At 40.2% G+C, this 24,822-nt stretch overlaps 1 protein-coding gene and 1 long non-coding RNA gene across 4 annotated transcripts in view; one reads left to right on the top strand and one right to left on the bottom strand.

The window, feature by feature from the left end:
• The window catches only part of MYOCD (myocardin), an 83,110-nt gene extending 59,309 nt beyond the window's left edge, over positions 1–23,801 (bottom strand). For all 3 annotated transcript variants that reach the window (XM_037492543.2, XM_037492545.2, XM_037492544.2), the window contains exon 1: positions 23,416–23,801. In XM_037492543.2, the coding sequence (XP_037348440.1) occupies positions 23,416–23,470 (55 nt within the window). In that variant the 5' untranslated portion in view covers positions 23,471–23,801. The remainder of the gene's footprint in view (positions 1–23,415) is intronic.
• LOC119231721 (uncharacterized) overlaps positions 1–24,822 on the top strand; it is a 200,155-nt gene that overhangs the window by 31,129 nt on the left and 144,204 nt on the right. The gene's annotated exons all lie outside the window — the stretch shown is intronic.

The following is a 24,822-nucleotide window of genomic DNA, read 5'->3' as shown; positions in this document are numbered from 1 at the left end:
AGTCAGAGAAGCAGTCCCCTGCTTAATCATTATTAAAGGATATATAGAAACTTTGGGATCAAGTGCAGTGCAGGACTAGGGATAAGTCCCCTGCATGCACCTGGGTCTGGGAGGGAACATGATTCAAGAATAAGAACTAGAGTACCTCTACACACCACTGGTTCACAAACAGAATACACCTCTTGCATGTGCCTGGGGGTGGGGGTAGGGGAGCAGAACCACCCAGGAGAGGAAGGTTAAGTACCTGTGCTGGTCTCTTGTGAGTTTCAGGTTGAAGAAACAGGAAATATCAAGACCATTGGACATGTGACATTGCTCTTGTCACACAGACAGTCACCTCTGCCCTATTCCTCTAGCTGATGGGCAGAACTTTCTTGAAGTAGAAGGGAGGCAGCATGACAGAGTAAGGGGTTCAGAATGGAAACCATAAGCTCAACTCTGAGTCAAGCTGAGTCAAGTCAGTTACATCAAGTTATGTAACTTTAGGCAAGTCTATGTCTAGAGTTGTAGCCCGCCCATCTGTATATGGCAATAATATTAACAATAAATCTCAATAACCAATTTCGGGATTATTGGGATGGAGTTAACGAGTTAACCACTTCTAAACTGTACAAGGCTGTCACATATCTTTCTGATTTGTAATGATGGTGGCTGCTTCAGGAGAAAGTGCACTTGTTTACATCTGGTTACAGAATCTGAAGAAGAAAAGGGAGCTGTAAGTTGCCTTGTGAGACTAATGCCTTAAACACTGGCCATATCCAGGATTCCTGGTCTCTGTGGGTAGGTGGCACAAACTGGGAAGGAGGAATTTTGTAGAAATCTCTCTTTTTTTTTTTTTTTTTTTGTGGGACCCTCGCTGGTGGCCAGGGAACGAACTGGTGCTGCTGAGGCTGACGGGCAGCCTTGCAGCCCAGCGCTCAACCGCTGCGCCACCAGGGGAACCCCAATTTTGTAGAAATCTTGTAGGAAGAGGGGACTGAAGAAATGGGTTATGAGGTACACACGGCAAGGTGGGAAAGGCACAGGTCAGAAAACGGAGCAAAGAGAAACTACTGAGTCCTCAACTTGTCACACATCACTTCTTACACCTTTCTGTTCATCCTTTCATTTCTTTTCCTTGTCTGTTGGGTAGTGCTAGAATTGAAAAATGCTAGTCTCTGGGACAGCCTTTTTTTTAAATAAATCATCTCATTGAACCCCCCTACTAATCCAAAAGGAATTATTTACCTCAGGTTATAGCTCCTAAGACTCAGAGGGCAGGAATATCTCACTCAAGGCCACAGAGATACAAACTGAGGGAAAAAAATTCAAACCCATTAGTCTGGATTCTAAAATTTTGCCCCACAGGTGCAAATTCCAGATGGAACTATTTGAATGACAAAACAGTAACTTTGCCAAGTCTACCTTATGTTTAATGTGTTTCCTCCATTTGGAGAGGTTCTTTCAAATGAAGAGTCAGAAGCCACTAGAACATGAGACATGATTCATGAGACCTGCCTCCACAATAACACAACATGAAGGGCTCTCAGCTTAGCATCACTGTTCACAATGTGTCCACAGCATCATGTAGGGGACTATTTTCACCCTGGAGCCAACAGGCAGCAAGGTGACTGTACCAATGATAGAGGTGATGGATCCATCTGAGTCACCAGTCAGGTTGAGGCCCCTGAATGATCCCAGGCCATGACGACATCATACAGAGCTGTTGCCATGGTTTTGGTGAGAAGTATTGCTTTTCTGAGGATTTCAAAACACTTATATGTTCCAACCCCATGCTTGCTCATTCCTGACAGAGTGGAAAATGCGTCTCCTTGGCTGAAATGTTCCTCTTGAGTCCAGCCCAAAGATGACATTTTTAGGAAAGTTTGAGAAGAATCCTGTGGCTGTACTGAGTCACGATAGAGTGGAAATGGATCTTTGCTATTTAAAGAGTTTTGTGCTACTGTTTGAAAATGTCACATTGCTAGGGAACGGTGGAGATGGAAAACTTTCCATTTACCATCAACAAAGAGAGATTGTTTTAAATGTGAAACAATTGAAGAGATGTTCTGGTACCTGTCTGACTGAAGTAGTAGGGAGTTTAAGAACACTGGTCTTGGTGTTCTAGAAAGGCATATTCTTCCAGAATATAGCACATGTAGTTCTGGACCCCACTTTGCTCTTAATCACTTGTTACATTAGACAGATATCTCTAGATCTACCTTTCTATGTAAACTGCAAGAAGAGACTGGATTAGCTTTGATCAGGCTTGCCCCAATTTACTTATTACTAAGAGTCATGTGGGGGTCTGGTTAAAAAATAAAACAAAACACCTTTTTTTGGGTCCTTTTACTGGAGATCATAGTCCAGTGGGCTATGGTACAAGGCGTACTGGAAATACATTTTAACAAACATTTCAAGAAATTCTGAGGAAAAGATTTGAGAAATATAAACAAACAAATATTTTATGTGTAAATTGAGACACATTTTAATATGGGTTTGTGCCTTGCTTTTTCAATAGCAATAAACTGCTATATTGATGTGGATGTGTATATGAGACTTTCATTTTTAACATTTACATTGTATTTCATCATGTTCCAATATCTTTTTAATTACTTTTCTTTCACTGTACACTTAATCTTTTTCCTCCAGAATGATGTATCACTTCTATTCTTCCTAAAACTACCAGAAGTACCCCATTTTACTATACCCTATTAACAACAGATAACAATGCTACTGAAGAAAAAAGCTTTACCAATTTGGTAAGTGATAATGGTATCTCATTATACTTTCTAATGGGTCAAACATGTTTTCAAGATTTATTGAGTAATAGTATCTTTGCTTGATAACATATTTTATATTTTTTTTCTATTGGAATTTTTCCTTAAAGATTCAGGAGAGCTACTATATTTCATACACGTTAAACTTTGTTAACTCTTGTAAATTTTCCCTGGTTTTTGGTTTGCCTTTCAATTGTGTTTGTGACGATTTCTAGCATTTAACATTTCGATATTCAATCCTTTAAAAAAAACTCTTTCATAATTTCTATCTAAGGTGTAGATTTAGATAGATCTCCATATCCAGATTATATATTCACTTCAGTGTTCTTACATTTTTATAATTTTGGTTTTTGCATCTGACTTTCAGTACATCTGGAATTAATATTAGTACATAGTATTAGAAAAGGCATAATTACTTTTTCCAAATCATTAATTATTCCAACATAATTAATTTCTACATCACATGGATTTTAGATATCATTTTAATCATATAGTATATACATATATAACCTTAAATTTGTTTTTACACTTTCTTTCTATTATGACCTTAACAGTTTGTTTTATTTGGTGTCAGGCTGAGTTTATCCTTATACCCATACCAGTAACAGAGGCAATATATCAAATTAAGATAGCAGTGCCATGTATTCATGTGAGTGTGTATATACACAACTGGGAGGGAAGTTTAGTCTGATGAAATTCTGAAATGAATAAGTTCTGAAAATACTGAAGATTTTAAGAAAAATGGAGCAAACAAAAGAAGACAAAGCAAGGATAGGGGATTAGGTAGAAAGAGGCAGTAACAGAACTAGAGTAGAACAACTAAGATTTTTTCATGATAAAAAGAATATTTGTGTGTGTGTTAGAGAGAGAGAGACAGAGATAGAGACAGAGAGAGAGAAAGTATTCCTGTAATGGTTATTAATTCATGTATAATTAATAGAAAATAAAAGCTTTGTTAAACCAAGGGTATACCAAGTCTTAGCCCAGAAAGAAAACAAGAAATAGGCCAAATGTTCTGGCAAAACTCTGGATTTATACGTTACATTTTTGCTCATATCATGAACTATCTGTAGACCAAATAGGAAGGGGGTTCTAATTCTGATAAAAGGAAAGAAAGAAATAAAAACTGAGGAAAAGAGAAAAGATGAAGGAAAAAAGGAATTAAGAAGGGAAGGGAAGAGGGAGAGCAGAAAGGAGAAAAGAGGCAGGTGGAAGAAAGGAGAAAGAAAAGTTAAAAAAAAAAAAAGAAGCAAAACCTAATTTTCCATAGAAGAGTTGCTGTAAGAATCTGGCTCTGTGCTCAACTGTCTAAATAAATTGGAAGCAGCAAACAGGAGACTGGGATAATTTATGTGAGCTATCTATCTGCTCTAATCAGTAGAGCCACCATCCATTCATATTTCAGTGACAGGCCTAACTGAAGCCCAGAATTCTCTCCTTTGCCACTTCAGGTGGAGAAGGCTGTTGTTTCCTCCATACTGGGTGCAGAAGACTTTCCAACAGTACCAGCAATATTATCATCCCCAAACAACAACACGAATCATCTTAGTGCTTCCTAACTCTTTGACAATTATTAGTTCTGGTTTACTATCTAGAGTATTACATGGGCCCATGAACTTTTTTATCATCCAAAGAATTGCAATAAAGTTGCTGAAATTTGTGTGCTAAGCTTCTATTTGGTCCATTCAAATAAGTCATCATTGCTAAGAGCATCATCCCCAGCCATTACTTCTCTCATGTTACCATGGATACACTGCCTTCTTAACGTCTTCCTATTATTCATATCTGATTTATTTTCTCTTCTACTCTTCACTCAACTATTTTTTTGCTCAATCCCTCCATTTTTCTTAAGCAATGTCCCATAGTCTTGCTGATTTTGTAGCCTCTGCGCAGCCTACATGTTTTAACCCTACATGTCTTTCTCTGGATTATAAGTTAATTTGTATTTAAACTTGAAGTAAATAATTTATGCTTATTATTTAATAAATCATCTTTTTGGGAAGGGGAGAAACAGAAAAATTAAAGATATGCACTCGCTGTACCAGCCAGATAGCATCATCACAAAGTCAGCTTTCCCCCTTTTTTCACATGTTCCATAAATTCTACTCCCTCTAGGAACGGCTGTGCCATAGCTATGTGGGAAGGTGAAAATAACTGCCCAGATTTTAACAAGTGAACCTAAATGTCTTCTTTCAATGATATTTCAAAATAATAATACAATCATTTCATCTCTCTGGGATCCAGCCTCCATATCCAAAAAGGGAAGGACTAAGTTAGAATTAGGTGTTGTCAAGCCTTTTTAAAAAATACATGAAATATTTTTAAAGCTGCAGTTTTACATGGAAGGAAAAAACAACAGCACAGGAGTGAGCAAAAACAGCAGAACCTCTCCTGAAATGTCAAAGCCCTGTGGAGTAGAGTTTGAAAATGATTGGATTGGATAGCTCCTAAGCCCCTTCCAAATTAAAATACATTATTTTTGTGATTTGTGTATATATATTTGTATATGGTATTGCTTAAGAATGGAGTGATCTTATCCATTTGTATATGGTATTGCTTAAGAATGGAGCGAGGGGTGGAGTGGGTATGGAGCCATTGCACTGAGAGAGCCCTGTCCTCCCATCTTGGTCCACTGAACCTTCCTAGGGGAGGGTGAATCCTTGAGAACACAGCAAATCTTTCTGATTCCATCAGAGGACTGAGCTCAGGTCCCTTAGCAACAGCAGCAGAGGAAAGCATCCTTTCACATTAACAGATGGTGGTGGGCTTATACTACTTCTGCAGCAACTTCTTAGAATGAACTCTTGGCTTCTACTAGAATCTCCTACATTTTGCCTAGCAACAAGCACCCCACGATTACAAGGAAAAAGTAGTCATTCTCCCAGACCCACACATACTACTTGTGCTCTCATTGCTCTCTACCTTTTTTATGTCCTGCCTATAGAAATGCTGTGTCTAAATGGAAATCATTTTTATAGTTTGAATTTTGGATGGCTACATACCAAAGTCCAGAATTTGCAGGAAAACAAAATGAACTTTATTTTAAAAAATAATCTGCATCTGTATTTAATTTCTGCTTTGTGCACAGGCCAAGTACTCATGTGTAGTGATGAGAAGATCTGTGTCTGCCACAGCCTATCAGTGGGCGGTCCCTTACCGTCACACAAGGGTTCAAGAGACCAGATCCTGTTCCTTCCATGAAATAGCTATGTGACCTTGGTCATGATCCTTCACCTCTCTAGGCTTCAGTTCCCTCCTTCATGAAACAATAAAAAAAGAACTATGACTTTAGAGGCTCCTTGGAGTTCTAACATTTCATGACACTTGGCTTTGATTTTGACTAGGGTTTTTATATATCTTCAAATTCAGATCTCTCAGATTTTTCTTCATTTCTGCAGTTTCCCCCTTGAGCTCACTCACTATCATATAGCAGTCCTTAGAATTCTGTCCACAATGCAGAAATTAAGTATGAGACTGCACAGCAGAACTCTACCAAGGGTTCTGAAGAGTCAGGCGTGATGTGTCAGGATCTCAGGTGATCCCCTGGTGGAACTGTGAACTAAAATCATACTTTTATGAATACTACAGAAAACTTTAGCATCACCAGGCCAATCTGGTGATCATTTATTTTATTCATTTATATGTCATTTCAGCCTCTCAGTAACAATTCCTTGCTCTTTGCTGAGGCATGAGGGTGATACAAAGCAATCAGAGGCATGAATAATCTAGTGGTGAAGAGAAGACATACACACTTGAGTTAGATAAATAAAGTGTTAGGCAACACACCATTCAAGAATGCATATAAATAGAAGGCAACCAAGGGTAGAAGAACTGGACCTTTATATTTTCAAGTGAGAACCATCTGAGTAAGATAGTTGATAAAGGCCATTCTTGAGCTAGGGGAGAACATACACGAGAACTTGAATGTCATAGAATAAACATGGTACATCCTGGGCAGGGCTGACTCCATGAGCCTGTGACTTGTGGCACCATCTCAAATTTTAATCATTTTTGAACAAAGATGCTTACTTGTCATTTTTTATTAGGCCCCAAAAAATATGCAGTATTCCTAGAATATTGCCTTATTCCAGAAAAGGGATCCTATAGTGATGTGGCATGAGATACTACTGGGAAAAGAAGTGGCGATTCACCCACAGAAGTCCTTAAATGCTACTCTGAAGTATTCAGCTGTATGGTATAGGAAGAGGGCAGTACCAGCATTCTTTGAGCAGCTGGATAATACGGTAATGCTCAGATTTTAGGGTGACTCATTGCATGCTAAAATGAATGGGGGAGGTGGGGCTGGTTTGGACCCATGGACCCATGGTCCATGAGTCAGGCAAGAAAGTTACTTGGGCATAGTGGGAATGGAGAGGAGGGGAAAGACTTGAGAAAGAAGCAAAAAGAATGAATAACTATGTTTTGATAATAAATTAAGGAAAACTGGAAGGGAGAGAGAAGGGAGAATCAAGAAAGGCAAGTCAAATCTTTAATTAGACTTTTGCAAAAAAATATATAAAGCTCTGTTACTATGATTGTTGATAGTAAAACTGGTAAATCTGCCAGGGACCTTTGAGGTGATGTTTTCAACTGGGAACGTCATGGTAAGGTGAGTAAGCTAACATCACTCATTCATTCAACATTTATTGATCACCTACTGTATGTCTGGACACTGAAGATATAAATAAATTGTGAATAAAGCTGTCATGGGCTCTGCCAATGAAAATTTTATAGTCTATGGAGAGACAAAGATGTCAAACAAATAATTAGTGGTGGGGATATCACGAAGGAGGATATAGTTTAGGAATATAGTTTAGGAATTACAGAAGGCTTTTCTGGCCTTTTCTCCCAGGAAAGTTAAATATATAAATGGACTTGTTAAGCCCATACTACATAATATACATTCCTCCAATTCCACTCAACAACAGCTTGTGTGTGTGTGTGTCTATGTGGAAGTAATTTTCATTTCCCAAATGAATGCATAGAAGACCTGGCATGTCTAAATGAGAGAATGACAATAAAGTTATGGAAGAGGGAGGTAGAAAAGAAGAGAAGTTAGTAATACCTGTCTTTAATCTCTTCGGAATGATTTTCCAATGGGTTTAGAAGGAAGCACCTTGCTTATCTGCTATGGATATGGGCTCTCTCCTGATCTCCATTCTCCCCCAAGGATGGGCATCACTCAGTCATACAGAGCTTTTCCTCATAAACTGGAAATGACAGTAGGAAAGAGCAAACTCAGTAGCTCTCAGAGGTGGACATTTTCAACCACAGGAGCAAGGAAAACAATAAAGCAGGCTGATAATCACAGAGAAAAATGGGCATGGATGAGAGCCAGGGGAAGTAGCCCAAAGGGGTTCAAACCCTCCATTCCAGCTTATTTTCCTCCAAGGCCCAACCACATTCCTGTGGCTGAATTCCTAAGACACCCTAGTATCTTTACAATGAGTGTTCTTTTTTGCATAAGCTTATTCAAGACTTCTAATATTTGACTATTGTTTGCAAACAGAGGTTCCTTAGTGACTAGTGTTAAAGACAACCTCAGCGGTGGTGGAAAGTTACCACCACAGGCAAGCGAAGCTCTGAGACCTATTTTTAAACTCTATCCTGCTTGTTAAATACTCCAAGGTTCTATAAAGGTGGCAGAAAAATACACACCAAAGCATGACATTGGCAGACTAGAAACTGGGTTAAGCAAGTCATGGAAAGCATCTTAGATGGCTGTTAGGTTTGCATCTTTATACAGTGCCAGATAAAGACCACAAGTCCCGGATATAACAGAACATCAGCTAGCTGAAGCCTCTTCCTTCAGAAAGCAGTAGCACCTGTCCATAATTGAGTCTTTGACCTTTTCCTTTTTGTTGAATCCTACCCTGGGCCTAGCTGGGTCCCTTCCAGAGCTGAAGGCTAGTATTTGCAACATATATCATAGATTTAAGTCTCCTTCTCACCCAATGAGTGGCCCACCTACTCCCTTCTCTCCTCTACCTGGTATTATCTGACTCTGGGACATAGCTGTCTTTCACATGTGCTTCCCTGTGGTACATAGGCCTCAAACTTTGTGGTAAGGAGGAGACAGGGGTGTTGGTATAAAGCTGGGAAAAATGTGCCTGATAGGCCATGCTGGCAGTGCTGTTCTTGCCCCAACCTCGGCCATGTTTCCCAAACAAGGTTGAGAGTCAGGAATTATTTTTGGGTGTCTTTCTGTTGCTTGGGCACATGCTGCTCCTGTGTTCTGATTCCAGGTACCAATAATAACTGTTCCCTGGTCAAACATTTCCTTGTGTGCTGAGGCATGGCCAAGTGGCTGCAGTGACCAAGAATGACGTAGGCCTGACTGTCCACTCATCTACTGCTGGAAACATCTAGAAAACCGTGACCGTCATGATCAGACCACTGAGGTGGCCCTCTGTGCTCTGGAAGAGAAGGTGAGGCTGGGGTGCTGGTGAGCAGATGAGCAAGCATGCATGGGAGAGGCTGAACCAGGCACACACTATGCTTTCTTAATCCTGTGGGATGCCCCAACCCTACTTTGTTGAAGGACATTGAAAGACATTCATTCAGGCCAGCTTCTTAACAATGGGAGTATATGGAGGGCAAAGAGCAGGGGGCTAGTCAAATCTCAAGAGCCCAAACTCAGCATCACCCTTTAGTTATTTCAATGATCCAGCTTCACACACGGTCTAAAGTTGTTTTAGCAAGATGTCTGTTCACACAAACACTGCGAAGCTTTTCTTTCCCTAAGCACCACACTCTCAGTTTGTCAAAACATTTGAAGAAGACTAATTCATGCCTCAAAAGGAATTCTCTCTAACTCACAAAGCTGCCAGGTTTGTGAACTTAAGACTTATGTTACAATATCTCAAGACACTAGAGAAATGAGGAACGCAGACCTCAAGTGGAAATGCCATGGGGCTTACCATGTCACTAAGAGGGCAGAACCCACAATTTGCATGCGCTCTGGAAGGACTGGATGAGAGAGGCAGATGGCTCGTCAGCCCTGGCCAGTTTAGGTGCCCGTGAGAAGCAGTACACAGGGTGGTAGTTGAAAACATGGGCTCTGAAGCTGGGGGTTCCTGAGCTCAAATTTTAGCTGTTTTTTTACCCCTAGGTATGGGATCTTATAAAATTTCCTTAATAGCTGAGTGCTTCAGTTTCTTCATCTATGAATTTGGGGAGTGTGGGGAACCACAATACCTCCCTGTGGGATAGTTGTGAGGATAAAATCAGTATGTTACAGTATTAGAGCAATGCCCAGCAAATAGTGGGCAGCAGATAATTCTTGGGGTGCTCTAGTGGGGTTGTAGTGAATCTACCCAGGCTCCTGCCTCCTCCTTCCCCTACCCCCCAGGAGGACAGGCAAGCAGCAAGACACACTTTCACCAGAATCACCCCACTAGCATAGCTGTTCTGCTGCAGGGAATTTTTACTTCCATCACAAACAGGTCCCTGAAGTACAGAACAGAAACTCAGCAACTGACATAAACAATTTCAAACAATAATTTCAGAAGACAAATTGTTCCATTTGGGCATCAAGATTCCTCTTAGAGGCTTTCCCCAATTGTTTATGTATTCCATGGCGCTGAGCCACAAGTGAATTAGGCAGACAGCGTGCGTACGCCCTGGGGTGGCAGGAGGGGCTATGGGGGAAGAACCTGCCTTTTGACCTGCTTTCTTTGAAAGCTATTTTGGGGGAGGTCTTGCGAAAGGGGGCTCATATTTATGCCTTCTGTGTCCGTCTGCCCATTACGCCTCTGCTTACAGATAAACAATGCTCACTGCTAACTGATGCAAGGTTACCCCTATTGATTATAGACTATATTGTAGACACTGTATAGGTAATCAAAGTAAAGAATATAGGAATTTAAGAATATTAGAAAAGTGAAATACTGGAAAAATTGCTCATAGTCTCACCACCCAGAGATAATCACTTTGGGAATGGTCCCTGTCAGGGTTTTTTTCTATGCTTTAACACTTTTGTATTGTTGTGGTGTATTTTAATTCCTAACTTGTTTAGTTTAAACCTTTAAAAGTATTTTCTTGATATAGAAAACCTAAATAAGAGACCAGGAAAAAACCTAATTATAATAAAGTAAAAATAAAAATCAACAAGCAACTATAAACCACAGACACACTGCAGGGGGCGTGGGGAGAAGGGAGTAGGATCAAAACAAGGGGGTGGGAATTGTATGGGGACTATAACCAAGATGAAAATGCATACATTGTGCAAAGATGAAAAATGATGTAAAAAATGTATAAAATAAAAAATAAAAATAAGTAAAATAATAAAAGCATTTTCTTTAAAAAAAAATAAAAACAACTGCTGCGGGCCAAGAAATGATATATGTAATGTATTAACATTTCTCCCTCTCTTCTCTCTCTGTGTTTGGGGAAGGTGCTAAACTTAAAGTTATCTCCTAATATTTTGTGCCATGCAAGAGATTTCAAATATATAGTCACTATAACTTCAGTATTCAGATCCTCTAGAGCCTCATTTGAATTTTTGATTACTTGATTAGACCTACAGAAATACTTTTTTCCTTACTATTATGATGTTGTCAATTTCTTCCTGTATTTTGGACATATTTAAAAATTCCACAGATGCCAACATATTCTTGTTTTAAAATATTCAAATAGTAAAAGAAAAGATACAGTCTTGCTCTTCTTCCACTCCTGGGTATCACTGTGAAGAGTTTGACTTATATTCCTGAAGGTTTTAGTCTGTGTGTAATTAGGTATAAATAACTTTTTTTAAAAAAGGTGAATGTATGTATGTTGTCTGTTTGTTTCATAATCTGCCTTTAAAAAAGTTAACTATACATATTGGAGATCTTTTGCAGCCAAATTATATAGAATTTTATCATTTCCACTTTCCTTTGCATTGTATTTTATTGCATTTCTAGTGTGAACCTACCATTATTCAATTAATTATATCTCTCTTGATGGATGTTTGCTATTTCCATCTTTTGATTATTAACTATGATGCAATGAAAATGCCTGTACAAAGAAATACTTCTTTAGATTGGCTGACTTGAAGTATCTTGGTTGATGGTGAGGCTTATTTAACATTCAACACAGACTGTAGATTGTGTCCTTTGAGACTTTATAGATGCACTCAGCAACAGAATGTGTGCCTTATCTCCATATTGTCCATTATTGGATGTTATCAGTATTTTTGCTACTCTGATGTTTAAAAAAAATGGTGTCTTGCTCTTACATTTCCATTTTCTCTGTGTGTGTGTGTGTGATTTGAATATATTTTATGCATTTGTTGATTGTTTTTCCCCCTTGAATTCCTTCTTTTTTTTAAATTTTTTAGAAGATTTATTTATTTATTTATACAAGCACCGGGTACAGTCAGAAGCGCAGGAGGGTGAGAGAATTCACCAGAGTCAGAGTGGAGAACAGAGCAAGCAGACTAACGAAGTACATTGCTGAGGGGAGCAGCGGGGGCGGCAGGAGAGGTCTGCGCACCATGTGGGACACTCACCCCAGTGGCCAGGGATCGAACCGGCGCTGCAGAGGCTGTGGGCAGCTTCGCAGCCCAGAGTTCAATCGCTGTGCCACCGGGGAGGCCCTGAATTCCTTCTTTTTAGGTTGTATGCTTTTAATTTTCTTCATAGAAATCCCCTTTACACCTTTGTTGGGATACACATTTCAAGAATTTTCTTTCAATCTACTCATTGATTTTTAGATTTCTTTTGGTCATTTTATTCCATGTCATATTTTATATGTTTTGCCATTTTTATTTCTATTCTGACCTTGGTGACATGCTGGGTAGGTCTGATCCACACCAAGACTGTAAGATTGCTCTCCTCTGTTTCTTCTAATATTTTTTTCCTTAATTCTTTATTCCATATGAAATTTATTTTAAGATGTGTTATAAAATAACTGAGTTCATTTTTCCCAAATAATTTATTTTCCAAACAAACTTTCACCACATATTTTATTGCTGATTTGAACAGCATTATCACTAGAGATTAATAATTAATTAGAGATTAAAATCATACAAACACATAAATATATGTGTATGCACACACAATTCTGATCTACTGATAATACTTATCTGTTTTATTACTGACAGTAAGTACTAGACTTTTTAAAAATTTTTTCAGTTCTATTGAGGTATAACTGACAAAATCGATCAAAATTCCATATAAAGAATACAGGAAAATATTAACATTAGAAGAAAAGAGGAGAGTAATTGTATATACTTAAAGTGTGCAACATGATGATATGATGTTTGTATACACTGTGAAAGGATACTGAACACTGAGATAATTAACACACCCATCAACTCATATATTTACCTTTCTTTTTGGCTGAGAACACAAGATCTAGCATCAAATTTCAATTATAAAACCCAGTGTTATCAATTATAGTATTTGTGCTACATATTAGATTCTCAGACTTTATTCATCTTATTATTGAAAGTTTGTACAATTATAAGTTTGTACAATTATAAATCAAAGTATGTATACTTTACTGACCTCTTCCTATTCCCCCCAACCCTACTCATTGGCAACCACCATTCTACTGTCTGTTACTACATATTTTTTATATCGATCTGTTTTGTGTCTAAGGGTAAGCTTATTTTTCCTGTTGTTGCTGGTTTTCAAACACTTCTTGAATTTTTATCAAATAAATTGAAATTTTAATAGTCATGTTTCATAAAAAGTCATGGGATTTTAAGTAGATGGAATGTGTAAATTACAGGTTAATTCACACCAGAAATAAGTTTCTTGACAAGTCATTTTTTCAGGAAGTCAAAAGCAATAATGACAACTGGGTATATACTTGGAGTTGTAATCCTGAAGAGGTGTGTGTATGCGGTGGAGGTGCTAAGAAGGAGCTTTAGGCTATAATAGAGATGGTCATCTCTATTACAAGAGGTGCTAAGAAGGAGCTTTAGGCTGTAATAGAGATGGTCATCATGACTCAATGGAATAAATGAGATCACCAGTTATTAGCTGTTACTCTAAGTTTAACACATTTGTGTTTCAGTTTCTTCACCCATAAAGTGGGGATAATCATGCCTATCTCATAGGACAATGCAAATGTATATTAAAAGTATCATGGACAGGGCCTCCCCTGGCGGAGCAGTGGTTGAGTGTTGGGCTGTGAAGCTGCCCTCAGCCTCTGCAGTGCCAGTTCGATCCCTGGCCACAGGCGAGGGTTCCGCATGGCTAGACAGACCTCTCCTGCCACGCCCGCTGCTCCCCTCAGCAGTGTATTTCATCGGTCTGCCTCTTCTGTTCCCCACTCTGTCTCTGGTGAATTCTCACACCCTCCCGCGCTTCTGACTGTACCCAGTGCTTGTATAAATAAATAAATCTTAAAAAAAAAAAGGTATCATGGACAATAGGTTCACAACTCCTAGCCTTCTTCTCTTCTTTGATGAGACATCAGTCATATTTGATAACGGGTATTCCCTAAATAGCATATCACACAGAAGTTTTCAAAGGTGTCAGGTAAATGTGACTAGATATATGACTCCTTTCCTTCTTATTCTCCAACTCAAAAGGTGTGACAAGCTCATTGAAGACCAGTTAATGCTAGATAAATACCCAATCTGAGTTATTTCTATTGTAGAGAAAAGGGTTCATAGGCACATGGAAATAGAACTAGCTCGGTATATGGTAAGTGCTCCTGAAATACTAGTTAGTTACCATGGTGGATCGTAAAGATTCATAATTACTACTCCCACATTCAGATATTTACTCTAAACAATGAGTATCCCACAAAATGATCTGGAGGAAGAATAAGGCTATATGCATAAAGATGTTCATAGTAGTATTATTTATAATATAAAAATTATAATTGCCTTAATTTTCTAATACAAGTAAGTAGGAAGGGTTTAGTAAATTATTATATACTCACTTGGTTGAACAGGATATAGTCTTGAAAACAAAAATTATGTTGTTATGTAGCAACTTGAAAACTACTAATACTATTATACTGATTGATAGAAACATATGCTTACACCTTGACTCTGGCTTTGTGCAAACATTTGCGCAAATATCCGGACAAACACAGGAAGGTAACACAAAAGAATAAAAAGTTTAAAGTACTGAGGAGATTATTGTTCAATGTTAAATATCATTTTCTGGATTTAGTCTTTTTTTGAGCTTCATCGCCCTATCTGGAGCTCGAGTCTGAAAAAGTTCCATGTAGAACTTTGCCTCAGGCTGAGAAAACAACCCAACCAATCATGAGTACAAGATGGAATGATTTTATGAAGGCAGAGTGTTTCCAGAAATAGGAAAGGCAGAACAGCTTATAAGGTATTTTCCAGTCATTTCACCTTATCTATGAGAAAGGGATAGTCCCTGGACCCACTTTACTATATTTCATGAGAAAGAACTGATGACTTGCTGCCTCTGATGACTATGTACCACTTAAGAGGGGAAAAAACACAGGGTGAGTTGGAAAGCTTACTTATGTACATGGTAATTCAAATTGGGGTGCCAGGCATGAGGCACTAGCAAGACAGAAATTATTTGAGAGGCTGTGTATTCATTCATCATTGCTATGCAAGAAGTGGTGGCTAATTTCTTGTAAATGAGGGAATTGAATAAATACTTTTACAATATTACAATGGCTTGATTCATTTTGAACTCTTCTACTTTTCTAGTGATCTAAGATGGCAGAGCAGATCAACTGTTAATTGAAGTGACTGAAATGTTAAGAGAAGTACTCCAATGGTATATACGGAGAAATGGAAGAATTCATCTCCTCTCAACCAACAGAAGAAAAGAAACAAATTATCTGGATATATGATTTGCAATTTTTTTTTTCTATTCATTAGGATGCTTTTCATTATAATGATAGTTTTTTTTTCCTTTTTTACTGTGCAGAAATTTTTTAGTTTGTTGTAGTCCTATTTGTTTATTTATGCTTTTGTTTCCCTTGCCACTATCCGAAGAATATAAAAGCACTAATTAGAAAAGACATACCCATTTCCATTTTCATTGCAGCACTATTTATAATAGCCAAGATATGGAAACAACCTAAGTGTCCAATGACAAAGTGTGGGTAAAGAAGATGTACACAATGGAAAGCTACTCAACTATAAAAGCAGATGAAATCACCATTTGCAACGAGGATGGAACTTGAGGGATTATGCTAAGAGAAATGTTTAGGAAGACAAATGCCAGATGATATTAGTCGTGTGTGGAATACAAATTAACAAAGCAGAGGAACAGGTACAACAAAACCAAAACAACTCTCGAATTCTTACTGCAGAACTGAGGTAACCAGAGGAGGAATGGAGGGCAATAATGAGTGGAGGGGGTTCAATGGACTATGGTGGAAGGTTGGTACCTTGGTGAAGGGTGTGGTGTGGGAGAAACATTTGAAGAGGTATGAACCTGCTAAAGTTGAAAATCTCAGACTAAAATCTTAAGGATGCAAAAAACTATTATTTGGCTAATGGTCAGTGTTTTTTTTTTAAATTCTATTTATATCCATCAAGATCTTTCAACTACTCCATGTTTTTCTCTTATGTAGTTCACATGCAACCAGGTCAAGCAATCCCTTCCCATATGGGGCATAAGGACTTCCTTCGGCAAAAGAAATTCTCAATATCTTACCAAGGTCTTTCCCTCATGAATCGTTTTACCAATATGGAAACAGAGGCCCAATGAGCAGAACTGATTTTCCCAAGGTCGTGGAAGAAGAGAGTGGGCTTGATGGGCTCCCACTGTCACTCTGCCCACAGGAGACCAGAAATGAGAGTGAGAGGGCAGATACCTGTGAAATGCACCTGCTGGCTCCTTCTCCCCAATCTGGCAGAGATGCAAGAGCGCTGGTCACCATCTGCTAGGTGACCAGTGAGTTCTCGCTAATAAAATGAAAATAAAGAAGTTGAAATATCACTTTATGTCCCTTCATCTCCTCTTCAGCTCTGGCTTTTTTGAATTATGGACAATTCAACTCTGGCTTTCAGAACTTCTGATTCTATCCTGCACTTCTGTTATTCTTCCTATTAGATTAGGACCCATTCAAGTTAGCTCAATCCCATTTGACAAAATCTTACTGTGTCTATCATATACTGCAGCAGATAAAAGACCAATATTATTCTTTCCGGTCTTAAAATAAATGTACTTTTTAAGAGGCACTACATATCCAAAACTGATTAATCATAATCCTTGATCCATGTCATACTATCACACTATCAATACTGACCTGCAAATAAACAGTTTAATTAATTTAATACACATGCTAGTAACCACTGCCCACGGTAAAAATACCAATTTTTTTCCTCCACCCTTCTGTCTTCATTCTGTTTCTTCCACTCAAGAAGTAACTACTGTTTTGAATTCTGAATTTCTAACAAAAGGGAATGCATGAATTTTGTATTTATATTCATGCATCCCCTTTGTTGTTCTAGTTTCAACACGCATGCCTAAAAATATATAAAAAACATATATTGCTTCCACTTTTGCTATTTCTGAATAATCTTTGGAGGAAGAATGAACTGTATTCATTTAACATGCATTTAATGATGACTTCTCTATGCCAATTGCTGTTCTAGGTGCTGGGGGAAAAAGCACCTAGTGAAAATAAAATTTCCTGCCCTCATGAACAAATGCCAAACAAATAGCCAAGTAAAATTTTCAGTATGAACAATAATGATAAGAGCTCTGGGTAAAAGCAAGGCAGGGAAGGGGTGGGAGCAGGGGAAGATGGAGCTCCATCAGGGACGGTCACATGGGACAGGCATAACTCTGATAAGGCTGACCCCAGGGCCAGTGACAGTCTGAAGCAAGTGACCCCAGGCAGACCTCAAATCTTCCTTTGATTTTAAAAAAAAATTTTAAATTCCCACTTAATAATTAAAATGCATTTATCTCTTAAGTTCCAGTTAATTGTGATCTCTTGAGGACTGTGGTCAGCCTTGAGCACCTGAGATGTGTCTTTTCTGCTTCCCGGTAATATTCTCAGTTCCTCCATTGTGAGGGAAACTTGGAAGAAACACTTGTTGAATAATGAATTCCTAGATATTTAACTCTCATACAGCATTTTCCAGGTTGCCAGGGAGCTCCTTGAGGACATGGTTATACTATAGCGGGTATCCTTGGGGGGTAGAGTTGGTTTCTGACACCAATAAATAACAGAGGTTTGAGGAGTGGAAGTGGGGAGCTGGCATGTAAGCAGGCACCCAGGAAGGACAGCCACCAGATTCTTACCTGTGTGGTGGGGAAGACAGGCACACCAACATATAGAGATTAGCTTCATTAAGCAAACCATCCAATTTATATGTTGAATTAATGGGATGATAGTATTTGGAGATGTGGCCTTTGGGAAGCAGGTTTAGATGGGGCAATGAGGGTGGGGCCCTGAAGCCAGTCTTAGTCCTCTTATGAGATTGGATACCAGGCAGCCTCTGGAAATCTCTCTCCACCCTCCACCCATGTGAGGACACAGCTAGAAGGCAGCCATCTACAAGCCAGGAAGGGAGCTCTCACCAGAACCTGACCACGCTGGACTTCTGACTCTGGGACCTACAGTCTCCAGAACTGTGAGAAAATGAATTTTTGTTTTCCACACTGCCTCTGGCATTTTGTTATTGCAGCCTGAGCAGACTAAGACCAGTGGCATATGGGAATGAAGACTGCAGATGAAACTGTGGCTAATCAGTTGACATTAACAACATACGGAGATTATCCTGGATAAGCCCAGCGGAATCACACAATTCCTTAAAAGTGGAAGACAGAGCAGAAGAGTATAAGTTAGGGAGAGTTTGGAAGATGCTATACTGCTGCCTCTGAAGATGGCAGGAGAGGTCAGGAGCCAAGGGATTTGGAGCCTCTAGAATCCAGAAATGACAAGGAAATGGACTCTCCTTTAGGGTCTCTAGAAAGAACATAGCCCTGCTAACATCTTGATTTTAGTTTACTGAGTCCCCATCAAGGCCTCTAACTACTATGACTCTAAGATCATAATTTGTGTCACTTTAAGACACTAAATTTGTGGTAATTTGCTATAACTGTAATAGGAAACTAATGCCATAGCCGAGAAAGGAATTAGTGGCTGTCAGCAAAGGAAGGAAGAATAAGTTCAGCCATGAACAGTTTGTACGGTTGCCCAGAGTGAGAACTGGCCTATAGCTTCCTCCTATTCTGACTGTGAAGACTATAAGCTTCATAAAAGTGTTGCCATGACATTTTTGAACTGCTGTATTCTCAGAGACCAGACATACAATGGTCAATAAGTACTCCTTGAATGGATGACTGAATAATTCACATCTACCATCTTCATCATTCACACAATATTCTAATAAAATCATTTCAATGACTTCATAGTAAAAATTCCTGAAAGACTTTGATGGAGTAAGGTTGAAAATTTAAAAATTATCCTATTGGTTACTTCAATAGCAAGATAGATTTGGGGAATAATTAGGATATTTATGCTCTGGCCAGCTTCACATCCAACATCTTCACTTGTTTAAAAAGCTGTCAATGAAATTTTGGGAATGAGATTGAGCATATGAAGTCATTGAAATGAGAACACAACAGTTCAAAGATGTCATGGCAACACTTTTATGAAGCATATAGTCTTCACAATTTTATAAAAATACTCTGAGCCACTCACTTGGAAAATAGCAAATCTTAGGACTAAAAGTAACTTCAAAGATGAACCAGATGATCTATTTTGTAACTGACAGAAATAACATCTAAAGAGGTCATTAAATTGTGTGTATAAATACATATGCTGATAATTAACTTAAATGATTACGTAATTTAATATTATAATGTTATGGGAAAGCCGCTCTCCTGACTTAAAGTACTTGTCCTAGACTATAAAACTAAATAATGGTAAAGGTAGAGAGCCTAAGTTTCACTTAAACTCATGGTGGAAATTTCTTCGATAGTGCCCATTATGGTATAACTTCTGAGATCAACCACTAAGTCCATTCTCCTCAAACATAGGAGATAAAATTCAATTCCAGAGGTGTGATCTAGCTTAACAGAAACCAGATACTGTAGGTTACATGAAAGGCAGAGGATAGAGAAAGAACAGAGGATGACCTTCTGAGATGGCCCTTGCTTTCTCTGGAAGGACAGCCAGATGCAGATTCTAGAGGCCTATCGCTAGACACTGCTGGGATAGCAGAACTGGGGTGTTTCACTACTGTACATTTAACTGAGTCCAGTCACTGCTTCTTCAGCTTGCCCTGTATGGTCTTGGCTTCTATCAGCTGCCATCCAAGTCCTGGAGCCTCTGTACTGTAGCACCACCTTATCCTATGACGTCAGATCATGCTCACGACACCCCCTCCTCATTCTGAGTCTCCACTTTCATGCCTGGAATGCATGTGCTGCATTTTGGGACGTCTTTGGCACCCATTATGTCAAAAATTTAATGGGATTGGTTAACAGAGGGTGTTGATGAAACACATCTCAGATTGTAGGTAGGGATGTCTGATATAGCACAGAATGCCAAGATTGATTTGGAATTCAGATAAAAGTATGCTCTCAATATTGCAAAATGCTCAAAAAGCATTGCTTATCTAAAATTCAAATTTAACTGGGTTTCCTGGATGTTCTTTGCAAAATCCAACAACTCTACATTTGTGGGGCAATGGAGGCAAGGTCATGGCTGGTACCAGAGTCTGGATGGTTTGAATGGGAAGAGCAGAAAAAGAAAGAAACACAAGAAATATAATAATTCTATAGAAGTGATATCCATACCTCTTTTGCTCTCCTTTTGATCTTTTGTGCATGGTGTGGGTGTGTGTCCTTGTGTTATACATGACACAGGATTATGATATTGAGGAAACTCATTGATAGTGACATATGACAGATATTGATAAAACAACAGTGAGAAGATTAAATGCCGGGAAACTGGTTCGTAACCAATCAGTAATGCTAATTAATGCATATATGTAAACCGCCAATCATCGATGCCCAATTGCTGTACAGCCCATTCGCAGTTCTGTCATTTCTCATAATTTATGCATTTTCAGAGAACCATAAAATGTTACCAAAGGCTTGAGAAATCACCTAGGCCAACCTCGACATTTGCAGATAGAGTAACTCACACTCAGAGGAGGAAGTGATAAACACAGGATTATGCTGCTAAAGAATATTAATAACAGGGCAGTCATTTTTGAGGACATTTTCTAAATACTCTACTTGTATTATCACATTTAATCCTCACCACAACCCTTTAATCATCTTCATTATTCAAATGAGGCAAATTGAGGCAGAAAGAATCATGGAATTTATCTCAGGTTCAAGGTCACACAGGCAGTAAGTGGGGTATCTGCTAAAAACCCAACTAGTTTGCCTCTAGACTCCCGCTTTCAACCATGAAACCTTGTGGCTTCTCAGATAAGATGAGCTTCTAGCACCAACCATGTTCATACAAGTAAACCTTCATGGTTTGTAGTTAATAAGAAGGCCACTGACATGCAGCTTGTGGAGAGCGGTCGGATGCCGTTGCATACGTGCCAGCTTCAGAGTTGTGGCCGTTTTCTCCCCACTTATAAACACATCCTACAGCACAGTGGGTCTTGTTAATAATCAGAGAACTATTTATAGCTTCATTAAACTTTTTGAAACAGTTTCAACAAAATATGCAACACCATGGTCTACTATTCTAAGCAAACATTAACAGTGAAATAAATAGAAAGCATTTTATGAGTTTACATTTTCAGTAACTCATGAAAGAAAAGAGAGCAAAACAAAGGAGAGAGGGGCTACCTTCCTTACCCACTGTTAGCCACAAAATAAGCCCAGTTCTCCCAGGAAGAGGCAGCCCTCTTGTGAGCACACTGCCAGCCATTGCACCATTGCAGCGATAGGAGTCATCATATTCAGGAAAAACCAGCACCACCCTCCATGTTACATTCCCTTAGTTTTACATTTTGGTTTTTCTTCCCTATCTCTGAGGAGATTATTGATCCTTTGCATCTCAGATGACCAAACCGTTTTGTTCATTTCCTGACTCTAGCTCCCCTCTTTATCAAAGGTGGAGGATTAAGCATGCCTGTGTCTGCCTTGATATCATGCTTTCCCAAAGTCACCCTTCCTATGACACAAAAGCCTATCCAAGTTTAAAAAAGGGAAGAAAAAGTAAAGCAGGGAACAAAATTCTCAGAGGTGAGACCTGCAGGGCCTACCTGGGGGACACCAGGGCAGCACCACCCCCGTCCCACTAAAGCAGGACTTAGGAGCAGTGAGCCTTTGCCAGCCACCCTCCCCTGCCCTTTAGCTGAGGGAAGGATTTGTTTGATAAGTCTGTTTTGCAATTCTACTATCAAGAACCTCACCAAATCCTTTTAGAAATAAACCAGTGCCTTCCCTAACCCAGCCCCCTCCCCAAAGAACTGAGGGGGTACTTTTGAAATAAATGCAGCTTCTCGCAAAACAAATCTACATCCTCTCTTCTTCAGAAAGGTGGCAGTGTTGCCTTGCGGTTTTGACCACATCACAAACAGCGGTGGCGGCGATGTTTCTAGGGGATTAACAGACCAACTACCTCACTTCACCATGGACAATAAAAGACCATCTACTGCTGAACCCTGTGGTGAGCAGACTCGCCCCAGCGCTCCAGGGCACTGAGTCTTGAGCTCTTGAGTTTTCATCTCAATTCAACAGTCCAGAGACTAAGAAAATCTCCAAATGACTTCACGGACACCTAAAAGCCAGCAGCATCTAAGGAAGTCACAGGTGACCCTCGTTTTGCGACGGCCACTCTTCTCATTTTTGAAACTCATTACCCAGTGCCACATGGACTGGTCCAGTCAAAAGGGCTAAGGGACGCTTCGTAAACTAGGTCTGTCTTCTAATACCATTCAGGTCAGCGTGCTCATAAAGTAACCCGTCTTCTGAGTAGAGGTTCCACCATTTACTGAGCACTTGTTACCACTGTTATCAAATTAATACTCCACACCAAGCTACTAAGAAAGCACTCGAGAAGGCCAGCGTCTCCTGGTACTCGTGGACACCCACACATCGCTATTTTCCACAGGCACATCTACCAGCTCTTCCACTCACCTTCACTCAGCGTCCCTTGAGAAGTTTTCTCTATGCACCACTAACACAGAAATTTGGGGGAAAAGTCTCCATTTATAAATATCAGATGGTTTGGGAAAAAAATATTTGTGGCACTGGGCTTTATTTTTTTTTTTCTACAGTGATGTCATTTTAAATACTTGGTGTGCTCCAAATTTGCTATTTTTACTTTCCCCAAGTGACTTTTTTGGGAAATACATTTGTTTGGATTAGCTACATTTTAAGTGACCCTGTATCTAATACACAGCCTCAGGTTCATCTTCTCAGCAATTAGAACTGAGATATTATGCAGTTCCCAAACTTGAAATCCCTTATTTGAACTTTTTCGAAAGTTGTTCCTTTCCGATAAACCACTCCAAAACTTCTATTCACAGATACAGAGAAAAAAATAAAAGATAAAGATAGGCCTATTCATAAACAAAACCACATTCAACAACTCAAAGCATTGGAAAAACGGAAGACGTTTGAGGCCCCCAAAGTCAAAGAAAATTCTTCACTTCCAAAATGTGCTTTTGGGGACCAGAGTTGAAGTAGCCACGGCAGGCTTTGAAACATTTATTGGAAAGCAGTGTAGAGTTGAGACGTGCAGAAGAGGAAAGTTTAAGAAGGAATGCTAAATGCCTTAGCCCTACCTGATCTGAATTTGCTCCTAATCAGCAAAGAATGCTCAGACCCCAGAAGTGTCATGTTGAATCTCAGTGAGCCGCTGGTCCCTTTGCGAGACGCCCCCCGTTTTCCACCAGGATCAGGCTCCCGGGAGCCCAGCTGACCGCAGCTAACAACCCAGAATTCATCAAACTCGCCGCGAGCTCCCCTGGGTAGGAGTACAGTGGCAGCCAGTGGCCGAAATCAGTGTGCCCAGAAAAGTGGCGGCTCCCCGCTCGCTGCGCGAGGCTAGTTAACTCTTAGCCGGCGGGACCCTCCTCCTCTGAGTTTGGCCAGGAGCAGCGGCATCCCAGGCGTTCTCGGCTGATGTCATAGGCTGCCCGCGCTCGTGGAGGATCGCCACCACGCCTTTATGAAGGTCCCAAGTTTGCTATCTGATCCTTTTTTACTACTGACAGGAGCTCAGCCAATCAGGAGCGACGAGCCGGAACCTGGACTCGGAGCAGCTGCAGGCGTCCCGGGAGCCGGGTCTTAACTCTTTGCAGCGGGCTGCACCCGCGCGGAGGCGCGGAGGCGCGGGGGGCGGGAGGCAGGGTCCGGCTCGGGCACCGGCTCGGGGCAGACGGCAGGAGCCAGGAGGAAAGAAAGGACTGCAAAGCGCCCACGCTTGCTGGAGCGGCGCCGCGGCGGGCGGCGGCGCGGGAGATCCCGGGGCGTGGGCTCGGGTACGAGCCGCCGGGGCTTCCCCGGCCGCCGCGCGGCTGCTGCCCGGGAGGCAGGACGCGGCGAGAATCTCCAGCCCCCGAGACAGGACGCGTGCGCTGGCGGGGCGGCAAGCTGGGTAATTTTTGCAGATAAGCGCTACCCCTGGAAGATAAACGAGGCTTCCAACGGACCAGGGTCCCCACATTTTTCTCATTTGAGCGGCCCAGGGCACAGCAGAGACTAGAATACATGTCGCAGCTCCACTAGCAGACTTGTATACACGACCACGGAGAAAATGAAGTCTTTCCTTTTCTGGGATATGCTCTTTTTGGATAAACCTGACTTGGTGTGTCTGGAGATCCAGCTGGGACACAGTGCATTTCCCCCGGAGGGAAATACAGGAGTTGAATGCCCTGTGGGGCTCTAAACAAGGTGGGAGGGTCTCTGGGGCTGGGGGATGTCAGAGCTAGGCTTGGGCTGGGGCTCAGCTTGGCAAGGGGCAAAGGCTTTTCCTAGGAGTAAGTACCCCCTTAGGGGAGAAACCATTCTGAATCTAACATGGAGTTATTCCACACCCAGAATGTGCCAGGTGGTTCGGCCTTATCTATAAAGCAAAGGCTCAAGAAGCTTGTTTAATAGTTGTTGGCACAGAAGATAAAAAGCAAACTCTAACCGTACATAATGTTAGGTTGAATTTATTTGCAAACTTACAGGCACTTAGGCCTCTA

Source organism: Talpa occidentalis, unplaced genomic scaffold (assembly GCF_014898055.3).
Source record: "Talpa occidentalis isolate TD23 unplaced genomic scaffold, MPIMG_talOcc4v2.1 talOcc4.7, whole genome shotgun sequence".
In the NCBI taxonomy this organism is placed as follows: domain Eukaryota; kingdom Metazoa; phylum Chordata; class Mammalia; order Eulipotyphla; family Talpidae; genus Talpa; species Talpa occidentalis.
The sequence above is the reverse complement of the archived record's forward strand: the minus strand, read 5'-3'. Positions and strand labels throughout refer to the sequence as shown.